At 44.9% G+C, this 27,608-nt stretch overlaps 1 protein-coding gene across 1 annotated transcript; it reads right to left on the reverse strand.

Moving 5' to 3' along the window:
- Window positions 1–1,372: 1,372 nt before the first annotated feature.
- Window positions 1,373–4,264, reverse strand: LOC119286325 (UDP-glucose 6-dehydrogenase 4-like). The gene is made up of 2 exons (XM_037565701.1): window positions 4,122–4,264; window positions 1,373–3,133 (listed from the first exon to the last, which is right to left on the reverse strand). The coding sequence occupies exon 2, from the start codon at window positions 3,126–3,128 to the stop codon at window positions 1,686–1,688; it is 1,443 nt and encodes a 480-aa protein (XP_037421598.1). The 5' UTR covers window positions 3,129–3,133; window positions 4,122–4,264; the 3' UTR covers window positions 1,373–1,685.
- Window positions 4,265–27,608: the final 23,344 nt, after the last annotated feature.

The following is a 27,608-nucleotide window of genomic DNA, read 5'->3' on the forward strand; positions in this document are numbered from 1 at the left end:
TTCAGAAGGGAGGTTACTGAATACTACTGTCTTTCTTACCTGAGTGAGTGTCTGTTGCCAGATGCCATGTGTCCAGTTATAAAAACTACTTCAAGCATAGATCTTATCATGGATTGACCTCTGGTTTATCAATCAGTCTCATCAACCTCCCGCCTCACTTGCTATATAAATGAAACAAACGAAACTGTGAGACAATATGTGGTAAATCAACCGTGAATGAATGGACGACACGCCACAATCATAATAACTACACCAAAACCTCAGAGTCTGCACGCAGCATACCAATGAAACTGGAATCCAGGAAAAAGCAAAAGACTGAAGCAAAAACGATGCATTGTACTGGAATATTCTGGACAAAGGCCTGAAAACGAGATGTGCTGATTGCGCAAAGCAAACGTGTACCTCATTTTCGATGGGACAACCAGCCAGCTGATCACTCAGTCACATATCTGGATACCGACCTCTTTGGCAGAATCATCTTCATCATCAAGGTCCACCGACACCTCGGCGGCATTTTGGCATGTATCACATATGTGTGTCACACGGCCACGGACACATCCACGTGAGTGCGCCTCCATAATGCACACCTTAAAATGCAAGAGATCCAGGATAAATTCGAGAATTCAGGTGAATGCAAACACCGAAGGAGATGGCTTTGAGTAGTTATCAGAGCATTGTTCCAGGAAAAAATATCTGACTTGGAACTTGCATGAGAACACATTGCCCGAAGAAACTGACCCTGTCAGCTGTTGGATCTCTCCCTTCAATCTCTACCATTGTGCTCATTCATCAGAGTCAGAGAGATCACTGAATACAAAATCCTTACCTGGAGTGTTCCCAGATACTACCAGGTTCCAGTGATAATAACTACTTGAAGCATGCATCTTGCCGATTGACCTTTGGTGTCTCAATCTCAATCCCAGCTCCGTCAGCTTTCAACCTCAAAAGCACAAATATGTTAAGACAAAGCATGGTGGAATCAACCTTGCCATGAGGGAACAAACTCAAGTGGAAACACCAAAACCTGACAGAGTCAATAATGTGAGTCCTGGTCAGCTAATAACCACAGTGACCTACAGCCCAAGCACTAAAGAGCACAAGCCAGCAAAAGTCTGGGCAAGAGTGGTATAAATATGCCTAAAACGCCTCAAAAATATAAACTGCATAGAGATTATGTGCTCAATTAACTGCATTGCTATGATATATATGAGACCATGAGGGTTTTTTTCCCTTCTTAAAGGAACCACGCGTTTTTCCTGGCGAAGAAATAGTGAGTTTACACAACAGCCATGTCCCAATTGCATTCGTCTCAGAAGCAGATTTCACAACAAATTATATTCACAAGCAAAGAAATGCTGAATTGCAGAATATGTAGATTGCTAAGATAATCTTAGTAATTGAAGCCACATGTATAACCAACAGGATGAACACCAGTAACATGATAAAGATGCAACAACAGACATTAGCTACAAAGATGTGGCAATGGAGCAAAGGAATGACACATCCCAGTGACCATGCCATTCTAACACTGTAAACCCCGAAGAAACACTCAAGAAAAAAAATGACATCTGATTTTCTGGCACAAGATAAACAGCGACTATAAAGAGAAATAACAAGCTGAATCCCTATCGATAGCTGCTCATGGATTCACCCGAGGCGGATCTCCTCCCTTTATCAGAGTTTATTTAAGCCACAGCAGGCATGTCCTTGAGCCAACCGTCGAGTGGCTTGCCAATGGAGTAGACAATGAAGCCAATCTCCCTGAGCTTCTCAGAGTCAACAACGTTGCGACCATCAAAAACAAAGGCGGGCTTCTGCATGCTGTCGTAGATCTTTTTGTAGTCCAGAGTCTTGAACTCATCCCACTCAGTCATGATGCAGATGCCATGGGCATCCTTGGTCGCCTCATATGCATCCCAGGTAACCGAGACTTGCTTTGTAGTCGTGGGGCTCATGGGCTGGAGATGAACAGGGTGGTCCCAGTCAAATTTGTTCATCGCAAGGTCACGCTGGATTTGGTCTTCAGTCACCTGAGGATCATAAATGCTGATCTTAGCCTTGTCACCAAGCAGACCCTTGCAGACATCAATAGCTGGAGTCTCCCTAGTGTCACCAGTATCCTTCTTGAATGCAAAACCAAGCACCGCAATCTTCTTGTTCGCAACCGTGTTGAACATAGAGGAAACAACACGGTTCACGAACCGGCTCTTCTGGTAGTCATTGATCTTGATCACCTGCTTCCAGTAGTTGGCGACCTCTGGGAGGCCATTGCACTCGCAGATGTAAACCAGGTTGAGGATATCCTTCTGGAAGCAAGAGCCTCCAAATCCAACACTGGCATTCAAAAACTTTGGGCCAATCCTAGAGTCCTTGCCCACAGCATAGGACACCTCAGAAACATTTGCACCAGTGGCCTCGCAGAGGGCTGACATGGCATTCACAGAGGAGATCCTCTGGGCCAAGAACGCATTGGCTGCAAGCTTCGACAGCTCCGCAGACCATAAGTTGGTTGTCAGAATCTGATCCTCAGGAACCCAATGCGCATACACAGCCTTCAGCGTCTGAACAGCCTTCTGACCTTCTGGGGTCTCACGTCCTCCAATAAGAACACGGTCAGGGTTAAATAGGTCTTGGATAGCAGTACCCTCAGCAAGGAACTCTGGGTTGGAGAGGATCTGGAAGTTGATGCCATTGCTGTTGTGGGTCAAGATCTTCTCAATTGCCTCAGCAGTCTTGACTGGAACAGTGGACTTCTCGACCACGATCTTGTCTGATTTGGCCACATCAGCAATCATGCGAGCTGCACTCTCCCAGTAAGTGAGATCAGCAGCCTTACCAGCTCCAAGACCACGGGTCTTGGTTGGGGTGTTTACCGACACAAAGATGATGTCAGCCTCGCTAACATGCTTCTCAATGTCATTGCTGAAGAAGAGGTTCTTTCCACGGCACTGCTTCACGACTTCATCAAGGCCAGGCTCATAGATTGGCAGTGTGTCACTGTTCCAGGCATCAATCCGGGACTTGGTGATATCTACCACAACCACCTGAATGTCAGGGCACTTGAGGGCAATGACCGCCATTGTTGGGCCACCTACATAGCCAGCCCCAAGGCAGCAGATCTTCACCATCTTGCCTGTTTGATGAAACAAAATTGTCAGGATTACACCACAAGAACTCCGCACACATGTAGCAGTAAGAAATATAAGAAACAGCAGGGTGCACTGCAGAGAAAATTTCAGAAAGGACGCACAGAATGGAACACCAAAAATTCAGAACTGTATAAACAAAATTGGCATGAACGACCTATCCCTCCCCAATCAAAATTCAGGAAACGTGTTTTCCTCATTAATTTACCATGTACCAAACAGTAAACAGACAGTGCAAACAAAGTTACTACAATCATTCATCCTGAGTTGTAAAAATAGACACGAGAGAGCATCCACCGTCTGTCAACCCCAAATTGTAACCCAAATTGTATGTTGTAGCACTTAAACCATTGCAAGAGAGGCCACATATATAGATGAACCAACTATCTACAAGTCACCTAGTCACAATTTCGAAAACATTGACTAAATAATTAGGTAGAACTGCCGTTGTTAATTTGCCGCAAATCAACCATTTGGGCGTCAACGCAGAATTGCCCCTGAATTAACCCGCTCCAACGTGCCCTTGTGCACCATAAATACTTGGAAAATAAACTGCTACATGGCGCATAATGTACAGTACTAAGATCTACAAGTACCACAACCGAGAACTGAGTCCCAGATATTTCTGGAAAATAAACTGCTGTCAGTACTCCACCAGTAAGCAAACCCGCGCCAAACTGGACGGATCTCCCCCCTCCACGCCAGCCCGGTACAGCGGCGGACGGTTACGAGTAATGGGCACGGAGGCGAGTTCGATCGGCGGAGAGGGGCCGGACGGCAGCCCAGATCTCACTACACCGGCACCGGAGCGAACGAGCAGCGAGCCGCGGATCAGGGCCACGCGACGACACAAGATCTCGGCGCGCACATACAACACAAGACGAGATGAACAGGCGCGCGCATCTCACTCGCGGGCCGGGAACTGCAAGGAAGAGAGGAGAGGAGGCGCGGGGGGAGGCGAGTGATCTGCTGTACCTTGGCGGCAGGCAGGCAGGCAGGCAGGCAGGCTAGTGGTGTGTGGAGCGGTTGGCCGTCGGAGCGGAGCGGGGCGGGGCGCGAGGACAATGAGGAGAACGGGGGAGGAGGGGTTGCGAATTGGTGGTGGTGGTGCCCGGAGCCGGTGGGGAGGGCCGTATAAATAGGTGAGGAGAAATCGGGGCGGGCGGGTCGTCCCCCCTCAGATCTGCCGTTCCTCGCTACTTCCTCTCTTTTTTTTTCCTGCAGGTCTTAATTGGTTTCCTCTCTCACACGGTAGTACTCACATTTTTATACTGGTGGTTTTCTTTGTGGGGCAGCGTTCTAATGGCTGCCACGCCAAAAAAAAATTGTGCCACGCCAATTTTGGATAAAAATTACCCTCCATTCTATACATTTAGCAACTCGTTGATTCTTGCCAGAATATTTGGTGAGGATGAAATTCACACCGGCTTTTCAGCTCATTTTGTTCTTCTTTGGTTTCTTGCAAAAAGCAACTGTTCGGTAGGGTTTTAATAGCGGTCACGTAAATTGAAGTAAAATATTGGTGTCTTTTTGGAATTGTTGCCATGTTTTGAAGATGGTTAGTCATTAGTACGTGTCGGTGAGAAAATGGGTGTACTGGAGCATAACTCTATTTAACCAGCGGATGGATGACTAGCTTATATGTTTGTGGGTTTATCAACTTGACACTAGTTACCAATCTTTTTTGTAAGGATTTGTTCATATGATTTTTGCGGAAAGAATTATATCTAAACTTTGTGTTGCGGATTTCACAGCAAAATTCACATCATCTTGAACTTCATCCAAATTAGCAGGTGTTTCAAGATCACGTGACTTCAACTTGTTTGGTAGAAACAAACAAGTTGATAATTTTCGTGAGGTTTTCATATTTAAAATTTGTAGTTTTGTCAAGGTGGTGCCAAACCATAAGCATAATCAAATGGTAGAGACGGAAGTGAATAGGGAGATAATGAGACGCGGTGACATTGATGAAGTTAAGAAAAGAGTCCGACAAAGAGAAAATCCTCAAACAACTTCCAGCATTCCCTGCATCGGGCATTCAAAGGTTCATCGTAGCACTATGCGCCATAGGGGCCTCTAGAAGGCCCTAGGGGCGGGTAGGTGGGCATCACGTTGTTATGAGTCAAAGAGGACTCTAGAAGGCCCCACGTGATCAACAAGGTAGGTGGGCACCATGGTGCAATGATCCAAAGAGGCCTCTAGAACGCCTTACGGGATCAACGGATAGGAGGGCGGTGCCCTTTGGATCTGTCTATATGCCAACGAAAGTATTGTTTGTGGGTAGGGCAAAACCTAGCGAGAATCCAATAAAGAAACATATCACATGTTGGAGTGACGATAGAAACTTAGATAGCATATCTCTACTATCTTATAAACTAGAGTTGTTGGTCGTGGCGGTGAGTTCACTCCTCACTCCACTCTAATATATCTCATTCATCTAGAATCCACTAAACCTCTTTAGCTTCGAAGAGTTTACTTCCCACTCCACTCAATCTTCCTCATCCATCTAGAACCCAAAAGACCACTCTGGTGTGGAAGAGTTCACTCCCTACTCCATCCCAATCTTCCTCATCCATATAGAATCAACCAGACCTCTCCTATTTGAAAACAATTTATAAACAAAGAAATAAAAAATAATACAGTTAAGGAGCCAGAACCCACCCACTTATCATTACACCCAACTCGATCAAAGCAGCAAGGGACCACCTTACCCATGTCTTGAATAGAGAGTATCTTATAAGTGCATGACAATGCTCCTATGATCGTGCAATTACACATCTGCAGTGTCGCATGCTTTCTTAAGTTTTTCTTTGCAATGTTGCAATTTACATTGGTTGTTGTATACCGTTAACCTAATACAACTTCATTTATTCCATACTTTCACAATGACGCGATACCATTAACCTAATACAACTTCGTTTATTACATACTTCCACAACAACGCGCGAGCGTTATGCTAGTGGTTTTGATGGATGCACATATACGGGAGAGGTTAGAACGAAACACTGTTGCATGCTTTTTACAAGAAAGTAGCCTTTAACAAAAACCCTTGGTATCCTCATCAGATGAGATACTCATGGCCACTTGTCTTCGATTACACATTAATAGTTCAAAGAAGGCATGGACACATCACGTTCAGAAGAAATATCACGAAAATGTATAGAAGAAAAGGTCACCCTCGCAGTCCCCTCCCCTCCCCCACCCTCCTAAACTAGACAATACCCCGTTGACTCTTAATTTTATTCACTTTATCTTATAAACTAGATGATACTCCGCGCATTGTTGCGAGAATTGGGCGCAATTGCAATATATTATTTAGATGAGATTTAGTTGTATGGTATTTGAATATGATAGTGAAGACTAAAAAAACTAAGATTTATTGGATTTGATTATTATTATATAGTTGAAAACTACTTACTTGTACTAAAGAAGTGACAAGTAATATGGATTGAAGGGAGTAGTATTTTTCATGCATGTTGAGAAAAATAAAAATAGCGGGGTTGATGAAGTGGAATATGTGCATGTTGACTATAAGTAACATTTCCCATGTATGTTGAGAGAAATAGAAGTAGTGGGGTCCACGAGATGACATGTGTGGTAAGGTGACATGTGTGTACGTTGAGTCTAATCTCACATAACACCCTCTAAATTGGTGTCCATCACTTTACCATCAATCGGGTTTGAAGAGTGGTAGACGTGGATATTTTTTTCCACGTGGCATTGAGTAAACATGATTTGACAGAACAAGCACTACTGCAGGATGCTGCTAACGCGACACTACGATCAGAGACCCTTTCATAAAACTGTGTGCGATGCATTAATCGCAAACGAGGATGTAAAAAACCGTCAAAAAGGTGCAAAACGTTTGCGATGGCAGAGCCATCAAACACGGTTCAGATTTTATTTGCATGTGCGATGCAGGGCACACAGTTAATCCATTCGAACTGTTTGCGATGAGGCAGAACAACAGAAACGGGCAGTCATATCAATGTGTGTGTGATATATGGCATATAGTTCACTCCGATGAACTGTTTGCTATTAAGGAGAGCAACAGAAACTGTTAGCCAAATCAAAGTGTGTGTGATATACGGCACAAACTGTTTTCGATTAGGGAACACAACAGAAACGGTTCAACTTAACAAGATGTGTGTGATACGTGGCAAACGGCTGACTCAAATGAACAGAGCGCGTCGCGGCCACCTCAATGGCGAGCAAAACGCTCGGACGGACGCGAGCAGAGCGCGCCGCGGCCGCCTCAACGGCGAGCATGTTGGAAATATGCCCTAGAGGCAATAATAAATTGGTTATTATTATATTTCCTTGTTCATGATAATCGTTTATTATCCATGCTAGAATTGTATTGATAGGAAACTCAGATACATGTGTGGATACATAGACAACACCATGTCCCTAGTAAGCCTCTAGTTGACTAGCTCGTTGATCAATAGATGGTTACTGTTTCCTGACCATGGACATTGGATGTCATTGATAACAGGATCACATCATTAGGAGAATGATGTGATGGACAAGACCCAATCCTAAGCCTAGCACAAGATCATGTAGTTCGTATGCTATAGCTTTTCTAATGTCAAGTATCATTTTCTTAGACCATGAGATTGTGCAACTCCCGGATACCGTAGGAGTGCTTTGGGTGTGCCAAACGTCACAACGTAACTGGGTGGCTATAAAGGTACACTACAGGTATCTCCGAAAGTGTCTGTTGGGTTGGCACGAATCGAGATTGGGATTTGTCACTCCGTGTAAATGGAGAGGTATCTCTGGGCCCACTCGGTAGGACATCATCATAATGTGCACAATGTGATAAAGGAGTTGATCATGGGATGATGTGTTACAGAACGAGTAAAGAGACTTGCCGGTAACGAGATTGAACAAGGTATCGGGATACCGACGATCGAATCTCGGGCAAGTATCGTACCGCTAGACAAAGGGAATTGTATACGGGATTGATTAAGTCATTGACATCGTGGTTCATCCGATGAGATCATCGTGGAACATGTGGGAGCCAACATGGGTATCCAGATCCCGCTGTTGGTTATTGACCGGAGAGTTATCTCGGTCATGTCTGCATGGTTCCCGAACCCGTAGGGTCTACACACTTAAGGTTCAATGACGCTAGGGTTATAAGGAATAGATATACATGGTTACCGAATGTTGTTCGGAGCCCTGGATGAGATCCCAGACGTCACGAGGAGTTCCGGAATGGCCCGGAGGTAAAGATTTATATATGGGAAGTCCTGTTTTGGTCACCGGAAAAGTTTCGGGGTTTATCCGTAACGTACCGGGACCATCGGGAGGGTCCCGGGGGTCCACCAAGTGGGGCCACAAACCCCGGAGGGCTGCATGGGCCAAGTGTGGGAGGGACCAGCCCCAGGTGGGCTGGTGCGCCCCCCCCCCCACAAGGGCCCAAGGCGCCTAAGGGGAGGAAAGGGGGCAAACCCTAAGGGCAGATGGGCCTTAGGGGCCATGCCTGGTGCGCCTCCCTCTCCTCCTCCACCTGGCCGCCACCCAGATGGGATCTGGGGGCTGCCGCCACCCCTAGGGAGGGAACCCTAGGTGGGGGCGCAGCCCCTCCCCTCCCCCTATATATACTTGAGGTTTGGGCTGCCCAAGATACAAGAGTTCCTCTCCTTCTTGGCGCAGCCCTACCCCTCTCCCTCCTCGTCTCTTGCGGTGCTTGGCGAAGCCCTGCTGGAGTATCACGCTCCTCCACCACCACCACGCCGTCGTGCTGCTGCTGGATGGAGTCTTCCCCAACCTCTCCTTCTCCCCTTGCTGGATCAAGGCGTAGGAGACGTCACCGGGCTGTACGTGTGTTGAACACGGAGGTGCCGTCCGTTCGGCACTAGGATCATCGGTGATTTGGATCACGACGAGTACGACTCCATCAACCCCGTTCACTTGAACGCTTCCGCGTAGCGATGTACAAGGGTATGTAGATGCACTCTCCTTCCCCTCGTTGCTGGTCTCTCCATAGATAGATCTTGGTGACACGTAGGAAAATTTTGAATTTCTGCTACGTTCCCCAACAGTGGCATCATGAGCTAGGTCTATGCGTAGTTTCTATGCACGAGTAGAACACAAAGTAGTTGTGGGTGTTGATTTTGTTCAATATGCTTACCGTTACTAGTCCAATCTTGATTCGGCGGCATTGTGGGATGAAGCGGCCCGGACCGACCTTACACGTACTCTTACGTGAGACTGGTTCCACCGACTGACATGCACTAGTTGCATAAGGTGGCTAGCGGGTGTCTGTCTCTCCTACTTTAGTCAGATCGGATTCGATGAAAAGGGTCCTTATGAAGGGTAAATAGCAATTGGCATATCACGTTGTGGTTTTGCGTAGGTAAGAAACGTTCTTGCTAGAAACCCATAGCAGCCACGTAAAACATGCAAACAACAATTAGAGGACATCTAACTTGTTTTTGCAGGGTATGCTATGTGATGTGATAAGGCCAAAGGATGTGATGAATGATATATGTGATGTATGAGATGATCATGTTCTTGTAATAGGAATCACGACTTGCATGTCGATGAGTATGACAACCGACAGGAGCCATAGGAGTTGTCTTAATTTATTTATGACCTGCGTGTCAACATAAATGTCATGTAATTACTTTACTTTATTGCTAACCGTTAGTTGTAGTAGTAGAAGTAATAGTTGGCGAGACAACTTCATGAAGACACGATGATGGAGATCATGATGATGGAGATCATGGTGTCATGCCGGTGACGATGATGATCATGGAGCCCCGAAGATGGAGATCAAAAGGAGCAAAATGATATTGGCCATATCATGTCACTTTTTGATTGCATGTGATGTTTATCATGTTCTTGCATCTTATTTGCTTAGAACGACGGTAGTAAATAAGACGATCCCTCATTAAAATTTCAAGAAAGTGTTCCCCCTAACTGTGCACCATTGCGAAAGTTCGTCATTTCGAAGCACCACGTGATGATCGGGTGTGATAGATTCTTACGTTCGAATACAATGGGTGTTGACGAGCCTAGCATGTACAGACATGGCCTCGGAACACATGCGAAACACTTAGGTTAACTTGACGAGCCTAGCATGTACAGACATGGCCTCGGAACACAAGAGACCGAAAGGTCGAGCATGAGTCGTATGGTAGATACGATCAACATGAAGATGTTCACCGATGTTGACTAGTCCGTCTCACGTGATGATCGGACACGGCCTAGTTGACTCGGATCATGTAATCACTTAGATGACTGGAGGGATGTCTATCTGAGTGGGAGTTCATAAGATGAACTTAATTATCCTGAACATAGTCAAAAGATCTTTGCAAATTATGTCATAGCTTACGCTTTAGTTCTACTGTTTTAGATACGTTCCTAGATAAAATATAGTTGAAAGTTGATAGTAGCAATTATGCGGATAGTAGAAGGCTTATGTCCTTAATGCAACGCTCGGTGTGCTGGACCTCGAATGTGGTCTGTGGATGTTGCGAACATCTCACATACACGTTTTGATGACTACATGATAGTTCGGTAATGTTAAATGGTTTAGAATTGAGGCACCGAAGACATTTTTGAAATGTCGCGGAACATATGAGATGTTTCGAGGGCTGAAATTGGGATTTCAGGCTTGTGCCCACGTGAAGAGGTATAAGACCTCCGACGATTTTCTTAGCCTGCAAACTAAGGGAGAAAAGCTCAATTGTTGAGCTTGTGCTCAGATTGTCTGAGTACAACAATCATTTGAATCGAGTGGGAGTTGATCTTCCAAATGAGATAGTGATGTTTCTCCGAAGTCATTACCACCAAGCTGCTAGAGCTTCGTGATGAACTATGATATATCAGGGACATATATGATGATCCTTGAGATATTCGCGATGTTTGACACCACAAAAGTAGAAATCAAGAAGGAGCATCAATTGTTGATGGTTGGTGAAACCACTAGTTTCAAGAAGGGCAAGGGCAAGAAGGGATACTTCATGAAACGGCAAATCAGTTGCTGCTCTAGTGAAGAAACCCAAAGTTGAACCCAAGCCCGAGACTAAGTGCTTCTGTAATAAGGGGAACAGCCACTGGAGCAGAATTACCCTAGATACTTGGTAGATGAGAAGGCTGGCAAGGTCGATAGAAGTATATTGGATGTACATTGTGTTAATGTGTACTTTACTAGTACTCCTACTATCACCATGGTATTAGATACCAGTTCGGTTGCTAAGTGTTAGTAAACTCGAAATAAAAGGTTGCGGAGTAAACGGAGACTAGCTAAAGGTGAGCTGGTGATATGTGTTGGAAGTTTTTCCAAGCTTGATGTAATCAAGCCTCGCACGCTCCCTCTACCATCGAGATTGGTGTTTGCGTTGAGCATAGACATGATTGGATTATGTCTATCGCAATACGGTTATTCATTTAAGGAGAATAATGGTTACTCTGTTTATTTGAATAATACCTTCAATGGTCTTGCACCTAAAATGAATGGTTTATGAATCTCGATCGTAGTGATACACATGTTCATGCCAAAAGATATAAGATAGTAATGATAGTACCACACAAATGTGGCACTGCAATTTGAGTCATATCGGTATAAAACGCATGAAGAAGCTCCATGTTGATGGATCTTTGGGCTCACTCGATTTTGAAAAGTTTGAGACATGCGAACCATGTCTATTGATGTATATGCATGAAGAAACTCCATGCAAATGGACCGTTTGGACTCACTTGATTTTGAATCACTTGAGACATGCAAATCATACCACATGGGCAAGATGACTGAAAGTCTCGTTGTCAGTAAAATGGAACTAGAAAGCAACTTGTTGGAAGTAATATATTTTGATGTGTGCAGTCCAATGAGTGCTGAGGCGTGTAGTGGATATCGTTATGTTCTTACTTCACAGATGATTTGAGTAGATGTTGAGTATATTTACTTGATGAATCACGAGTATGAATTATTGAAAGGTTCAAGTAATTTCAGGGTGAAGTTGAAAGATCGTCGTGACAAGAGGATAAAAGATCTATGATATGATCATAGAGATGAATATCTGAATTACGAGTTTGGCACAAAATTAAGACATTGTGGAAATTGTTTCACAACTAATATAGCCTGGAACACCATAGTGTGATGGTGTGTCCGAACATCATAACTGCACCCTATTGGATATGATGCATACCATGATGTCTCTTATCGAATTACCACGATAGTTTATGGGTTAGGCATTAGAGACAACCACATTCACTTTAGATAGGGCACCACGTAATTCCGATGAAATGACACCGTATGAACTATGGTTTAGAGAAACCTAAGCTGACATTTCTTAAAAGTTTGGGGCTGCAACGCTTATGTGAAAAAGTTTCAGGCTGATAAGCTAGAACCCAAAGCGGATAAATGCATCTTCATAGGACACCCAAAACAGTTGGGTATACCTCATGTCTCAGATCCGAAAGCAATAAGGGATTATTTCTAGAATCCGGTCCTTTCTCGAGGAAAAGTTTCTCTCGAAAGAATTGAGTGGGAGGATGGTGGAGACTTGATGAGGTTATTGAACCGTCACTTCAACTAGTGTATAGCAGGGCACAAAGAGTTGTTCCTGTGGCACCTACACCAATTGAAGTGGAAGCTTATGATATTGATCATGAGACTTCAGATCAAGTCACTCCCAAACCTCGTAGGATGACAAGGATGCGTACTACTTCAGAGTGGTACGTAATCCTGTCTTGGAAGTCATGTTGCTACACAACAATGAACCTACGAGCTATGGAGAAGCGATGGTGGGCCTGGATTCCAAAATGGCTCGAGGCCATAAAATCCGAGAGAGGATCCATGTATGAAAACAAAGTGTAGACTTTGGCAGAACGACTCGATGGTCGTAAGGCTGTTGAGTACAGATGGATTTTGAAAGGAAGACGGACAATGATGGTAAATGTCACCATTAAGAAAGCTCGACTTGTCGTTAAGATGTTTCCCGACAAGTTCAAGGAGTTGACTACGGTGAGACTTTCACACTCGTAGCGATGCTAAGAGTCTGTTGGAATTATATTAGCAGTCACTGCATTATTTATGAAATCTTGCAGATAGGATGTCAAAAACCATTGTTTCCTCACGATTTTCTTGAGGAAAGGTTGTATGTGATACAACCAGAAGTTTTTTAACAATCCTGAAAGATGCTAACAAGTATGCAAAGCTCTAACAATCCTTCTAAGGACTAGAGTAAGCATCTCGGAGTTGGAATATACGCTTTGATGATGATCAAAGATTTTGGGTTTATACAAAGTTTATGAGAAACTTGTATTTCCAAAGAAGTGAGTGGGAGCACTATAGAATTTCTGATGAGTATATGTTGTTGACATATTGTTGATCAGAAATGACGTAGAATTTCTGGAAAGCATATAGGGTTATTTGGAAGGTGTTTTCAATGGAAAGCCTGGATTAAGCTACTTGAACATTGAGCATCAAGATCTATATGGATAGATCAAAACGCTTAATGGTATTTTCAAATGAGCACATACCTTGACATGATCTTGAAGGTGTTCAAGATGGATCAGTCAAAGAAGGAGTTCTTGCCTGAGTTGTAAGGTATGAAGTTAAGACTTAAAGCTCGACCATGGCAGAAGAAAGAGGAAGGACGAAGGTCGTCCCCTATGCTTTTGTCATAGGCTCCATACGGTATGCCATGCTGAGTACCACACCTGATGTGTGCCTTGCCACATATTTGGCAAGAGGGTACAAAGGTGATCTAGGAGTAGATCACCAGATAGCGGTCTAAATTATCCTTAGAGGAATAAGGATATGTTTCTCGGTTATGGATGTGATAAAGAGTTCGACGTAAAGAGTTACGTCGATGCAAGCTTAACACCTATCCGGATAGCTCTGAGTAGAGATACCGGATACGTATAATGGAGCAACAATTTAGAATAACTCCAGGTAGAACAGTTATTTGAAATGGCTCCAAATGTAGCATAGTAGTTGCATCTACAAGATGACATAGAAATTTGCGAAGTACATACGGATCTGAATGTTGCAGAACCATTGACTGAAACCTCTCTCACAAGCATAACATGATCAAACCCAGAACTCTTTGGGTGTTAGTCACATGGGGATGTGACCTTGAGTGTTAATCACATATCGACGTGAACTGGATTATTGACTCTAGTGCAAGTGGGAGACTGTTGGCAATATGCCCTAGAGGCAATAATAAATTGGTTATTATTATATTTCCTTGTTCATGATAATCTTTGTTATCCATGCTAGAATTGTATTGATAGGAAACTCAGATACATGTGTGGATACATAGACAACACCATGTCCCTAGTAAGCCTCTAGTTGACTAGCTCGTTGATCAATAGATGGTTACTGTTTCCTGACCATGGACATTGGATGTCATTGATAACGGGATCACATCATTAGGAGAATGATGTGATGGACAAGACCCAATCCTAAGCCTAGCACAAGATCATGTAGTTCGTATGCTATAGCTTTTCTAATGTCAAGTATCATTTCCTTAGACCATGAGATTGTGCAACTCCCGGATACCGTAGGAGTGCTTTGGGTGTGCCAAACGTCACAACGTAACTGGGTGGCTATAAAGGTACACTACAGGTATCTCTGAAAGTGTCTGTTGGGTTGGCACGAATCGAGATTGGGATTTGTCACTCCGTGTAACGGAGAGGTATCTCTGGGCCCACTCGGTAGGACATCATCATAATGTGCACAATGTGATCAAGGAGTTGATCACGGGATGATGTGTTACGGAACGAGTAAAGAGACTTGCCGGTAACGAGATTGAACAAGGTATCGGGATACCGACGGTCGAATCTCGGGCAAGTATCGTACCGCTAGACAAAGGGAATTGTATACAAGATTGATTAAGTCCTTGACATCGTGGTTCATCCGATGAGATCATCGTGGAACATGTGGGAGCCAACATGGTTATCCAGATCCCGTTGTTGGTTATTGACCGGAGAGTTATCTCGGTCATGTCTGCATGGTTCCCGAACCCGTAGGGTCTACACACTTAAGGTTCGATGACGCTAGGGTTATAAGGAATAGATATACGTGGTTACCGAATGTTGTTCGGAGTCCCGGATGAGATCTCGGACGTCACGAGGAGTTCCGGAATGGTCCGGAGGTAAAGATTTATATATGGGAAGTCCTGTTTTGGTCATCGGAAAAGTTTCGGGGTTTATCGGTAACGTACCGGGACCACCGGGAGGGTCCTGGGGGTCCACCAAGTGGGGCCACAAGCCCCGGAGGGCTGCATGGGCCAAGTGTGGGAGGGACCAGCCCCAGGTGGGCTGGTGCGCCCCCCCACAAGGGCCCAAGGTGCCTAAGGGGAGGAAAGGGGGCAAACCCTAAGGGCAGATGGGCCTTAGGGGCCATGCCTGGTGCGCCTCCCTCTCCCCCTCCACCTGGCCGCCACCCAGATGGGATCTGGGGGCTGCCGCCACCCCTAGGGAGGGAACCCTAGGTGGGGGCGCAGCCCCTCCCCTCCCCCTATATATACTTGAGGTTTGGGTTACCCAAGACACAAGAGTTCCTCTCCTTCTTGGCGCAGCCCTACCCCTCTCCCTCCTCATCTCTTGCGGTGCTTGGCGAAGCCCTGCTAGAGTATCACGCTCCTCCACCACCACCACGCCGTCGTGCTGCTGCTGGATGAAGTCTTCCCCAACCTCTCCTTCTCCCCTTGCTGGATCAAGGCGTAGGAGACGTCACCGGGCTGTACGTGTGTTGAACACGGAGGTGTCGTCCATTCGGCACTAGGATCATCAGTGATTTGGATCACGACGAGTACGACTCCATCAACCCTGTTCACTTGAACGCTTCCGCGTGGCGATCTACAAGGGTATGTAGATGCACTCTCCTTCCCCTCGTTGCTGGTCTCTCCATAGATAGATCTTGGTGACACGTAGGAAAATTTTGAATTTCTGCTACGTTCCCCAACAGAGCAACCACGTGGTCAACCTTCTGCCATCAATAAATTTTGACCTTGTTTCTTGTCACATTGCAGATTACAACGCAATAAATAATTGCAAATTTATTCACACCTATCAAACTAATATGTGTTCACACTTAGCACCGGGCTATAAAAACTACCCACTCAAAAATTACTTCAGAGTTCCTCTACTCATCACCCACAAAACTGGTCTTTCATGTCAAGTCGTTCTGCCATGACTGGTAGGAGGATTTTAGGGTGGACATATAACCAGGAAGCAAAGACCAAGGCTGCGAAAGCACTAGAGGTCCCGCCGCAAAGACGCAGCCGCAGTAGAGATGTCCCGGCGCGCCGCGGAGCCCTCGAACAAGCTCTCACGGGCATGCGAGGGCTCTCACAAGCGCATTAGCGATGTCAGCCATCGCGACGAGTTGGCATTTCTGAAGTCCTTCACCGGCGACGACGACATTCTTGCTGGTGTCACTACACAGCAGGAGTTGGTCGACGGCTTGATGAAGCTGCTCAAGATCAGCGATGCCTCGGCTGACAAGGCGATCGGCCTCGTCGAGCAACTCATGGGTGAAAATGCGAAGCTCCTCAAGGCGCTCGCCGAGAAGGAGGAGGGGGCCGCTGGCTGGAAGATGCTGCATGAGCAGCGTAGTGCCTCGGGCATGACACTGACAGTGGTCGTTGAGGAACTGATGGGTGACTTGAGGAAGCTCTGTATTGAGTGCGAGCAGGAGGTGGAGGAATCCGTGGCTGCTTTCAAGCAAAATCGTGAGGAATTGAAGGAGTTGGAGGATGTCATCGCCCGGCAATCCATCGACGTGTAGAGACAGTAGCGACCCAGATCGTTGTCTGCAATTTTCTTCTTGTCCTACCCCCATGTCTTCCGGACTTTGCCACATGTGGCATTTTAAATTATTCGGAATATGTAAGACAATTATTATATGCGCCATCGTAAATTTGTCGTCGTATTATTCGTTGCCATTTTATTTGTTGTCGTATTATCCGTTGCCCTATGTGGCAATTTAAATTAGGACGAAATACGAGTTGAAAACACGAACAAAGCAAATGCTGACATGGGATCACAAGCAAACACCCTCCGTCCATGTGCTTTAATTAACCCATTAATGGAAAAGTTGTGAACGAGGCGGGCGGCGATTGGTGCATGAAGGTCAAAGAGCTCGCTTCCCGGTGAGCATGGGCGGCCTTGCTGCTCGCACGTGTCCCGTCGAGCCTGCGAGGTGGACAGGATGCACGCGTCCCGTCGAGCATGTGCAGCGGACTGCTCGCACGCGTCCCGTCGAGCCTGCATGGCGGGCTTCTCGCACTCGTCCCGTCTAATCAAACAGCTGCACGCATGCCACCGAGTATGGTTAAGTTTCGACACGATTAATATAATACAACCGTTTGCAATATTAACGTGTCAGCTTTTTGTTTCAAAAAGGATTTCGTTGACTACTAATGTGTGCGCCTCTTCTCAAACTGGACGATTTTTTTACCACGACATATATGTGCCATGTCATGAAATCATGCCAAGTTTCATGTTTTTTGGGTGAGTTTTTAATTTACTGGGATTTAAAAACCGAGATTCTCAATGTTTCAGGATGACAACAAGTTTGTAATTCATTCTCATTCCTTAAATGAGACCTAAACATGCACCTAATGACACATGTACGATTTCCCACCCATTTTGCTTCACTGGAGCATGTGCTTGTAGTTCAAATTTGAATTATGACTACATTAAATGCATAGAAAACTTAATTAGTAATATATAAAATGGCCAAACGAACCCTGAACAGTTTCAATTTTTAGCATGACAATCTTGTTATTCTATGTTGCCTATAGAAAACAAAGTTCAAGGCGAGAAGAGGTGGCGATTATCATTTCGCCACAAGAGGGGCATGTTTCCCTGCCGGAACCACGAGGGTTGCAACGGGCTCCGATTTGTAAGAGGTTTGTAATATAGCTTCGTCCAAATTGGACAATTATATGTACCATGTAGTGACACCATGCCAAGTTTCATGATTTCCTGGTGAGTTTTGGATTTACAGAGATTTAAAAACTGAGATTCGCAATGTTTGTGGCCAAGCCAGGACGGCGAGACGGTTGAATTCGTCCCCATTCGTTCCATGGGGCCTAAACATGCACCCCAAGGAAACACGTACGTTTTTATAGCCATTTTGGTGCACTCGAGCATGTATTTGTAGTTCTGATTTGAATTACGAACATTAAATGCCTATAAAACTCAATTAATGAATAAAAAGGTCAAACGAACCCTGAATAATTTCAAAGTTCAGCGCGAATCTCCCGTTATTCTGTGTTGCGTGTAGAAGAAAATACGAGGCTAGAAGAGGGAGCGATTATCATTTGGCCCACAAGGGGACACATTTCCCTACCGAAGCCATGAGGGTTCTTGCGATAGGCTCCGCTTTGTAAGATATTTGTAATAAAGTTTGGCCCAAATTAGCAATGTTTTTACCACGACATATATGTGCCATGACGTGACACCATGCCACCTTTGATGACTTTCTGGTGAGTTTTGGATTTATGGGGATTTAAAAATCGAGATTCGAAATGTTTGAGGACGAGCCAGGACACCGGTACGGTTGTAATTCATTCTCATTCTTGGCATGGGACCTAAACATGCACCCAATGACACACGTATAGTTTTTCTAGCCATTTTGGTGAACTGGAGCATCTATTTGTAGTTCAGATTTGAATTATGGACATTAAATGCCTAGGAAACTCAATTAGTGTATAAAAAGGCTAAACGAACCCTGAATAAGTTTAAATTTCAGCACGGATATCATATCGTTCCATGTTGCCTGTGGAAGAAAATACAAGGCGAAAAGAGGCAGTGGTTATGTTTCACCCATAAGGGGAACACGTTTCCCTATCAGAACCACGAGGCTTCTTTGAGAGAAGCTCCGGTTGGTAATAGTTGTAATAAATCTTGGCCCAAATTGGACAATGTTTTTACCATGACATATATGTGCCATGACGTGACACCATGCCACCTTTGATGACTTTCTGGTGAGATTAGGATTTACGGGGATTTAAAAACCGAGATTCCAAATGTTTGAGGACGAGCCAGGACGTGGGTACGGTTGTAATTCATTCCCATTCCTGGCATGGGACCTGAACATGCACCCAAGGACACATGTATAAATTTTCTAGCCATTTTGGTGAACCGGGGCATGTATTTGAAGTTCAGATTTGAATTATGGGCATTAAATGCCTAGGAAACTCAATTAGTGTATAAAAAGGCGAAACAAACCCTGAATAAGTTTAAATTTCAGCACGGATATCCTGTCGTTCTATGTTGCCTGTAGAAGAAAATACAAGGCGAAAAGAGGCAGTGATTACGTTTCACCCACAAGGGGGGCATGTTTCCCTATCGAAACCACGAGGCTTCTTTGAGAGAAGCTCCGGTTTGTAAGAGGCTTGTAACTTGCACCAAAATGGACGAAAAACATTCCTCGACATATATGTGCCATGTCGTGACACCATGCCAGGTTTCACGATTTCCGTGAGTTTTGGATTTACGGGGATTTAAAAACTGAGATTCTTCTCACGAAATGTTTTTAAATAGCACACGGTTCACTCACGAAAGCCGTGTGCCTACCAAACCGTGGCCGATGCCCCCTCCCCCCTGCTACGCGCGTGATCTGAGTCGTGCGTTCTGATTAGCCAGAACCCCAACCCCACGGATCGTACATGTGCACCATTGGATGCTCCCAAATCGAACGACAACCCTGAGCCCCTTCGACAGCACATGCAGTACATGGGTAAGCACTGTGCGCATGCGTCGTGCTAGCTCATGCTTCCTTCTCTACTAGGTTTTCTAAACAGTCTACCATTTCTTGCCACTCCAATCATTGGTTTCCCGCCTCTTTTCCCATCGTTTTCCTGCTACCAGTGTCAGTGCTCATTGAAGGCTAGCGGCGACACACCGGCCATGTAAATATCCCACACAGTTTCTAAAAGCACAAATGTGTGTGATAGGATGGAGTAGGTCCCATAGGGTGACCAGCGTGAAACACCTTAATGGCAAGGAGGCAATTCTTATCAGCAAGGTGCGGCTTCCCATCCGCTAGCCCAGTCTAATAGAATGCAGAAGTTAAGCGTACTCGGGCTGGAGTAGTCCAAGGATGGGTGACCCGGTGGGAAGTTGCATATCTCAAGCTTCATTTAAATGCCATGACACAATCATTATAGAGATATATTATATCTCTATAGTGACCTATCATGGCAATTATATAAACCTTGGGATCCTTGCTTTGCTAATATGTAGACTATGTTTTTATGGGTTATTTTTTGCTCTAAAAAAATAAAGAATGATTGACTTGACCTGTCATGGGGATTATATAAACCTACTATATTTTTATGGGTTAGTTTTTGCTCTAAAAATTAAAGAATGATTGAATTGACTTGTCATGGTGATTATATAAACCTTTTCAGGTTGCATGCAGGGTATAGGGGGCAGGGTGTTCTTCTCGAGCATGTCTCCCTTGTGCGGCTTATAGACGCGGCACATATATGTGGGCTCCCCGAGGTATATATACTATCCCTTACCGACAATTAGGGGGACCCACACAATCTATCCCTTTGACCCAACAACGAGAAGGATTTGACCATGATGGTTTCCTATTGATACTAGTAAGGTACATGTGCATTGCACGCATGAGATTGGTAACCAAATTATGAATAAATACCACACTATAGCATGTAAGCTTTGAGTCATATATGCATGATGTAGATGTTCGTTTAATTCTTATAGTTCATCTCATCCAAAATCAATTAGTTTTATAAAAAAATCTATTTTAAGATTCATGGAACTGTGCATTGTAAAGCATAAAGTAAAAACAAAAAGTGACAATTCATTTAAAAAAAGTTTGGGCAATTAAGATATGAAAGATTTTAGAGAACAAAGGAGAAGTGCTTGTGTTTTGAGGTTTGTGCATTATGCTTAAGTTCAACCATGGAGTCTTCTAGATTGTACATGTGGCAGAATCTGGTGGAATGTAGATGATATCCAACAGCCAGTAGTGCTCGGATTTGCCATCTCTATACCGTCGGATTGGCTTCGTCCAATGACCAACTTTCAAAGTTATTTGCACATTATATATATATATATATGTGTGTGTGTGTGTGTGTGTCCCATGCTAGACCAAATAAAGTTTGAGCGCATGCGTGGGATGACCCCCCTCCCCCGCGTTGCTGCCTCGAAGTTGGGAAACTAACATCGTACGTATTGAACCAGGCTTGGAATCGGGTACGGTGTTCGGTTTGTAATGTAGTTGGTGGCCCATCAAAGTTGTGCATTCGGGATTTAAACACATCACACACCACTGTACCCATACATATTTTCGGGTCGCATGCAGTGTATACGGGGTCTTTTGATCAACCACATCTCCCTTGTGCGGTTTTTTGTGACGACATGCATATCTGTGGGCTCCCCGAGTGTATATATATCATCCCTTTGACCGATAATGAGGGGTATATGTTGGCCATGAATGGATTTCTCCTAGTTCGTGTTAGGGCCAGTCACTGTCACATATCGCTCAACCAAAGCTCGAACTCATGCATTGTCAGGATTCCCTCCCGCATGCTCGGATTGTTGGGTTCGACCTACATCATACCCTGCATATTTCGTCCTTAACTACCTTGCCTTCATGGTTGTTGTCTCTATCGAGACGTAGGCACCACATCTAAATTGTACATTATTCTATATTGAAAACACACATCACCCCTTCCCAACATACATCATTTTGGGCAAGAGCTGCTGGTTTTGTGGTCCCTCTCGTGTGATTTTTATGATGGTTCAATCTATTGGCCCAAGCGGTTTATCGACAACAACAGTTGTTGTTTGAATAAATGATAGATTCATTGGTCCGTCTTATGGTAGGTCATGACGACATCCATGTATGACCAAAATATCGATCATTACGTGCATCCGCCACGATGACACGGAGTGGGAGGTGATGGGTCAAGCATCCTAGCTAGGTACAACATTATGTCATTATATATATATATATATATATATACCACCAAAGTTATGCATTGTGTATTTAAAGTTTTAAACATCCCCAATATTCCTACATATATTTGGCCACTTCTAGGTGGGTTTTTCACTTATGGACCCTCTCATCGATCTTCAATGACATGCCCAACCGTGGGCCCGTGCGGTCAAAGTTGTGCGTTGGAATTTTGAACATCACAGACCACCCTTTTCACTCATATATATTTTGGCCACATGTTGGTGTGGCTGTCTTCTGACCCTCTCTAATGTTTTTTGCTGCAAAGACTCTGATGACGCTCAACGGACACGGGTATAATATCTTAACAGTGTGCGATACAAGTGCGTTGTGAATCACCACGCCTGCGCAAGCGCGAGCAAAGTTGGAGGTACTGGCTCAACCGTGTGCGATGCAAGTGCGCTTTAAAATCACCATGATCACGCAAGCGCAAGCAAAGGGTGGAGGTACTGGCTTAACCATGTGCGATGCAAGTGCACTGTAAAATCACCACCTGTGCAAGCTAAAGGCGGGTAAGTTTATTTGGAAATTAGGACAAACCATGTGCGATAGACCAGCTAGCTAGAAATATAAAAACAAACTACCCGTCTTTAGCGTTGCAAAATCGGTTCCGCCACTTTTCCTTATTATCATACACGCATATTTTTATTGGACCGTGCGCGATCTTGGGCCCTCCCTCCCCACATCAATTCCTTTACCTAAATTTTAGTAGCCATCGTACTTCAACCGTCACCCACACTCCTCCAGCACCGATCTTATAGTAAAATTGCAGTAGTCGAGGCATTTGAACCGTCGCCCTCCCTCGTCCACCACCATCTCCACCCACCATTACTAAAAATTTCAGTAGTCACGACGTATCCTCAAACACCCCCTCCACAATCCCCCACCTCCTCCCCTCGAACCCTAGCTCGCGGCTGCCGCCGGCCCTGCCGCCAACCCCTGCTGGTCTGCCCGTTCCTCCTAGCTTATATAATGTTCAGGTTACCCAGCGATTCCCATACCATCGCCCCACTCCCCTGAGTTTTTAGATGAGGCCTGCGGTGTCCCTCCTTGCCAGATCCACATCCCTTGCTCCAGAATGTCGCAGCCTAAGCTCGACCACGTATCCCGGGGAGCCCGACGAGCATTCGGCCAACAAGAGGTTTATCATGGCCTCTCCGACAGATGTTGGCGAGGTGGCCGCTGTTCACCCCGACCTGTCGATCCCGGAGCAACACGTCGCCGTGGAAGCCGGCGTAGACGTTGACTATGTTGCCATGCCGAAGGCTTCATGTCAGCGGGCTAGCGTATTATTGTATCTCGGGAAAGCTGGCTAGAACGACATCAAGCTCGTCCACAGCGACAGCTTCACGCGGGCCATGTCACAGGTTAAGTGGTCCATCCCCAACCCCTCTGGTTGAACCGCCGTCGATCTCTTCGACGGCTCTGCCGCGGATCTCCTCCACCAAGCGATCAAGGATTTGCGATCTTTATACACCATCGAGCCCATTTTGTCATTTCTGAAGGACACGTTCTACGGCGGCGGCTTAGGATCCTCAATTGCCAAATCAAATCTCATCGACCACGACCACGAGGAGGGCACCCACGAAGGTTCTTCCAAGGTGAAACAACTCATCTGTGACATCAGAGAGCGCACCATGGGTCTGTGCTCTTCCAACTGGAAGGATCCCGTCCATGAAATGTGAGGCAACATTCTATCAGCAAATCTTACCTTTTCTAGCTTGCCAACCCGTACCCTTTGTTGTAGTAGCATTTTTCATGCGGTGCTTTAACTATGTCGTGTTTAATTATTTCAGTTATGCAAAAATGTATTGTTTAATAGGGCTATGTGATGTTTAAGTATGAATTGTCCACTTCAGTTTCATGAATGGCTATATTTGGTTGTTTATAGTGAGTAGATGTCTGGTTTATCTGTATTTGGTTGTTAGGTTGGTTGAAGTGAGCATTTTTCCAGTTATCGAGCAGATGCCTTGTTTATATGTATTTGGTTCTTAGTTTGGTTGAAGTGAGCATTTGTCCAGTTATCAAGCAGATGCCTTGTTTATCTGTATTTGGTTGTTAGGTTGCTTTTTTAGCATTTATCCCGTTATCAAGCACATGCCTTGTTTATCTGTATCTGCTTGTTGGGTTGGTTGCAATGAGCATTTGTCCAGTTTTCAAGCATATGCCTTGTTTATCTGTATTTGCTTGTTAGGTTGGTTGCAGTGAGACTCTGTCCAGTTTCCAATGGCTATATTTGGTTGTTATACTGGTCATGTATGCCTTGTTTATTTCAGTCATTCACAATGTGTTGTTCATTATGTGCAAGTCGGAACTATGCCGCTCGACTACATCAATACCAGTTTGAATGGCTATATTTGGTTCCAGTTATTTCTGGTGTAGTTAACACATGCCCTTTATTTCAGTTTTACACATTTATCCAGTGTGATGTTTAAGCATTACCTATGTTCTATTCATTTTCAACAATACCAGTTTGAATTGCAATATTTGAAGGTTGTTAAGCCTGCTGTCGGTAACATTGCCTTCCATTTTATATCTGCTTTAACAGCATGCTGAAACCAACACATTCAAGCTATCATTTGGAGATGTTGTTGTTTACCTTTGCTATATTTGTTTGATGTTAAGGTTGTATTATTTATCATGCCTTTCCACTACTTATGCAGGACAACAATGGGAGTGGCCGCCATTTTTCGCCGAAGTTAGCTTCATCCCTCGACTTGTACTCCCCCCGTCGTTCCATAATGTAGTGCATATAGATCCAGTCCTGGACACTTGTTGCTTATAATAGACTTGTTGCTTGTAGGTACATATGCTCATGGCAAGGATCCACGCATCGACCCTTTTTGTGTATGGGGCAATGAGATATTCATGAACAAGCATCAAGTGAGGAAACTGATAAGGATTATTAGCAAAAATATACGAATGGTGGCAAGCAAATTATTTGTTTATGCTCTATCCAACACAATAGTGAGCTGTAGGATATTAAACTACAAACTCTGCAGCGTTCTCTTTTTATTGCCCATAATGAGTTGTTAGACAACAATGTCTGAATCTTTTTCGTTTGCAGTGGTTCCCAAAGCAGTTCACTCAAGATTACCTCGCAAATTACATGATTGGTGGACACGCAATGAAAGTTAAAGTATTTTATCTAGACTACAATGAGCATCGAGAAGTCGTAATGAAGACAGTGAAGGATGGACGGGCAACCATCACAAGGGGTTGGCCTAGGGTCATGCGTGCATTACGCATGGAGGAGGGCACAATATGGGCATTCCGCTTCACCTTCTCCAGCAACCAGAATGTCTTTCGCCTCTCTCTTTACAATCTATAGTACAACTGTGGTTCATCATTCTTTACTTGGTGCTTCTGTAGTTCTTCAGTATATGTACTTGTGCATCGAATTATGCATTCGTGGTTGAACCTATATTTGTAATAAACATGGTTGGATATGAAATAAGTGATTGCCTACTTTCAAATTGTGATTTCTAAATTAGGGATTACACTACACACGGTTTGCGAAAGAGAAACGTCTGTGATAGACGTGGAGATCAGAAACATTTCTAGGATCCACTACGTGTGTGATCAATCTCCACTGCACACACGACATTCTCTTGAAAACTGTTTGTGTTGGGCCACCTTGCGCAAATGTTTACCACATAAAAACTATGTGTGATGGATAGCCTTTGCCACACAGTTTCTTCTACGCACCGTGTGTGATGCATTCAATAATGCAAATGATAAAATTGTTAATAGCGTGTGCAATGGCAACGCTATCACAAACGATTTAACAAGAAAAATTGTGTGTGATGTACCTGTGAACTGAAATGTTTTCCTTGGAGCGACTGTGTGGGATGTACATACGAACGAAAACATTTAGCAGGGATCGACTGTGTGGGATGTACTTGCGACCGGAAAAAAATTCGTCTGTATAATTGTATTTTTTAGCTCTACTATATGTATTTCCGTATTTGAGCGTTCGCCGGTCGCACGCGACCTCATTTTTCCGAGCGTGTGTGCCAGGATGGCATATCCCCGGCGGTTTATGGGTCATGTGGGAAGGACTCCCCTATCACCGTCACTCACTTGGCAACGGTTCCGAACGCCATCGCAAAAAGGGGTTAAAAACATTTGTATAGCACCGACGCGTACCAGTGAAGGTTGTCACATTGTCATGTTATTCATTCGTCATGCCTTCACATCTCTCTCTCTCACACACACACACGCCCATTTTGGCAATATCCGGTGTAACACCCAACATGCGGGCCTAGCCCCGTCGAAGACTTTGCAATCCTCACTAAGTATAGAAGTGCATATTGATTGCCCCAACATATGAATTCAAAACATACACGCAGGGTCACATGTTGGTAACAAGGTGGATATCACAACAAATACAACTACTCATGAATAGAAGAGATAATACGAGATAACATTATGGCATACATTTGCCAATACATAAATAGTTCGCCAATGAGGCCAACATGACCCAACATTACATCAATCATTGCATCGAAAGAAGGCACGAATCTAAGTATGGATAAGAAGCAGATATGCCTAAGAGGCAAGAGAAAATATGCAATTTCCACCCTGCTAATCTCAGGCCGCCAACCTGTTGGGAAACGTTGCATGGAAAACAAAAAAAATTCTACGCACACACAACATCTATCAAGAAGATGCATAGAAACGAGAGGGGAGAGTGTGTCTACGTATCCTCATAGACCGTAAGAGGAAGCATTTAGTAACGCGGTTGATGTAGTCGAACTTCTTCGCGATCCAACCAATCGAGTACCGAACGTACGACACCTCCACGTTCAGCTCGGCGACGTCCACACCTTCTAGATCCAGCAAGACAGCCAGATAGTGGATGAGTTCCGACAACACGACAGCGTGGTGACGGTGATGCTATCTTCGCAGGGCTTCGCCTAAGCACTACGAAAATATGACCGAGTGTGTAAACGTTGGAGGAGGGCGCCGCACACGGCTAAGAGATTGTCGTGGCGCCCCCCTCCCACATATATATAGGTGGGGCGAGGAGCGGGCATCCAAGGGGGTGCCCCAAGTAGGCCGAATCCTACTTGGGGTCCTTCCCTAGTGGCACCCCCTTACCATATTTACCGGAGGGGAATGGAAAGGGGGAGGAAAGGAAGGGGGAGGCCGACTCCCCCCTTTCCTTCTCTCCCTAAGGGTTGCGGCCTAGAGGAGCACGCCAGCCCCTTGTGGGCTGGTGTGTCCCCTGGCCCATATGGCCCATTAACCTTACGGGGTGTCCGGAACCCCTTCTGGTGACCCGATTTCTACCCGGTACATCCCGAAACTCTTCCGGTGTCCAAATATCATCGTCCTATATATCAATCTTTACCTCCGGACCATTCCGGAGCTCCTCGTCATGTCCGTGGTCTCATCCGGGACTCCGAACAACATTCGGTCACCAAATCATATAACTCATATAACACTATATCGTCAACGAACGTTAAGCGTGCGGACCCTAGGGGTTCGAGAAC

Source organism: Triticum dicoccoides, chromosome 4A (genome assembly GCF_002162155.2).
Source record: "Triticum dicoccoides isolate Atlit2015 ecotype Zavitan chromosome 4A, WEW_v2.0, whole genome shotgun sequence".
In the NCBI taxonomy this organism is placed as follows: Eukaryota; Viridiplantae; Streptophyta; class Magnoliopsida; order Poales; family Poaceae; genus Triticum; species Triticum dicoccoides.

Bases quoted from the DNA above. Each gene is read 5' to 3' on its own strand.
- LOC119286325 (XM_037565701.1), bottom strand. From the start codon at position 3,128: ATGGTGAAGATCTGCTGCCTTGGGGCTGGCTATGTAGGTGGCCCAACA.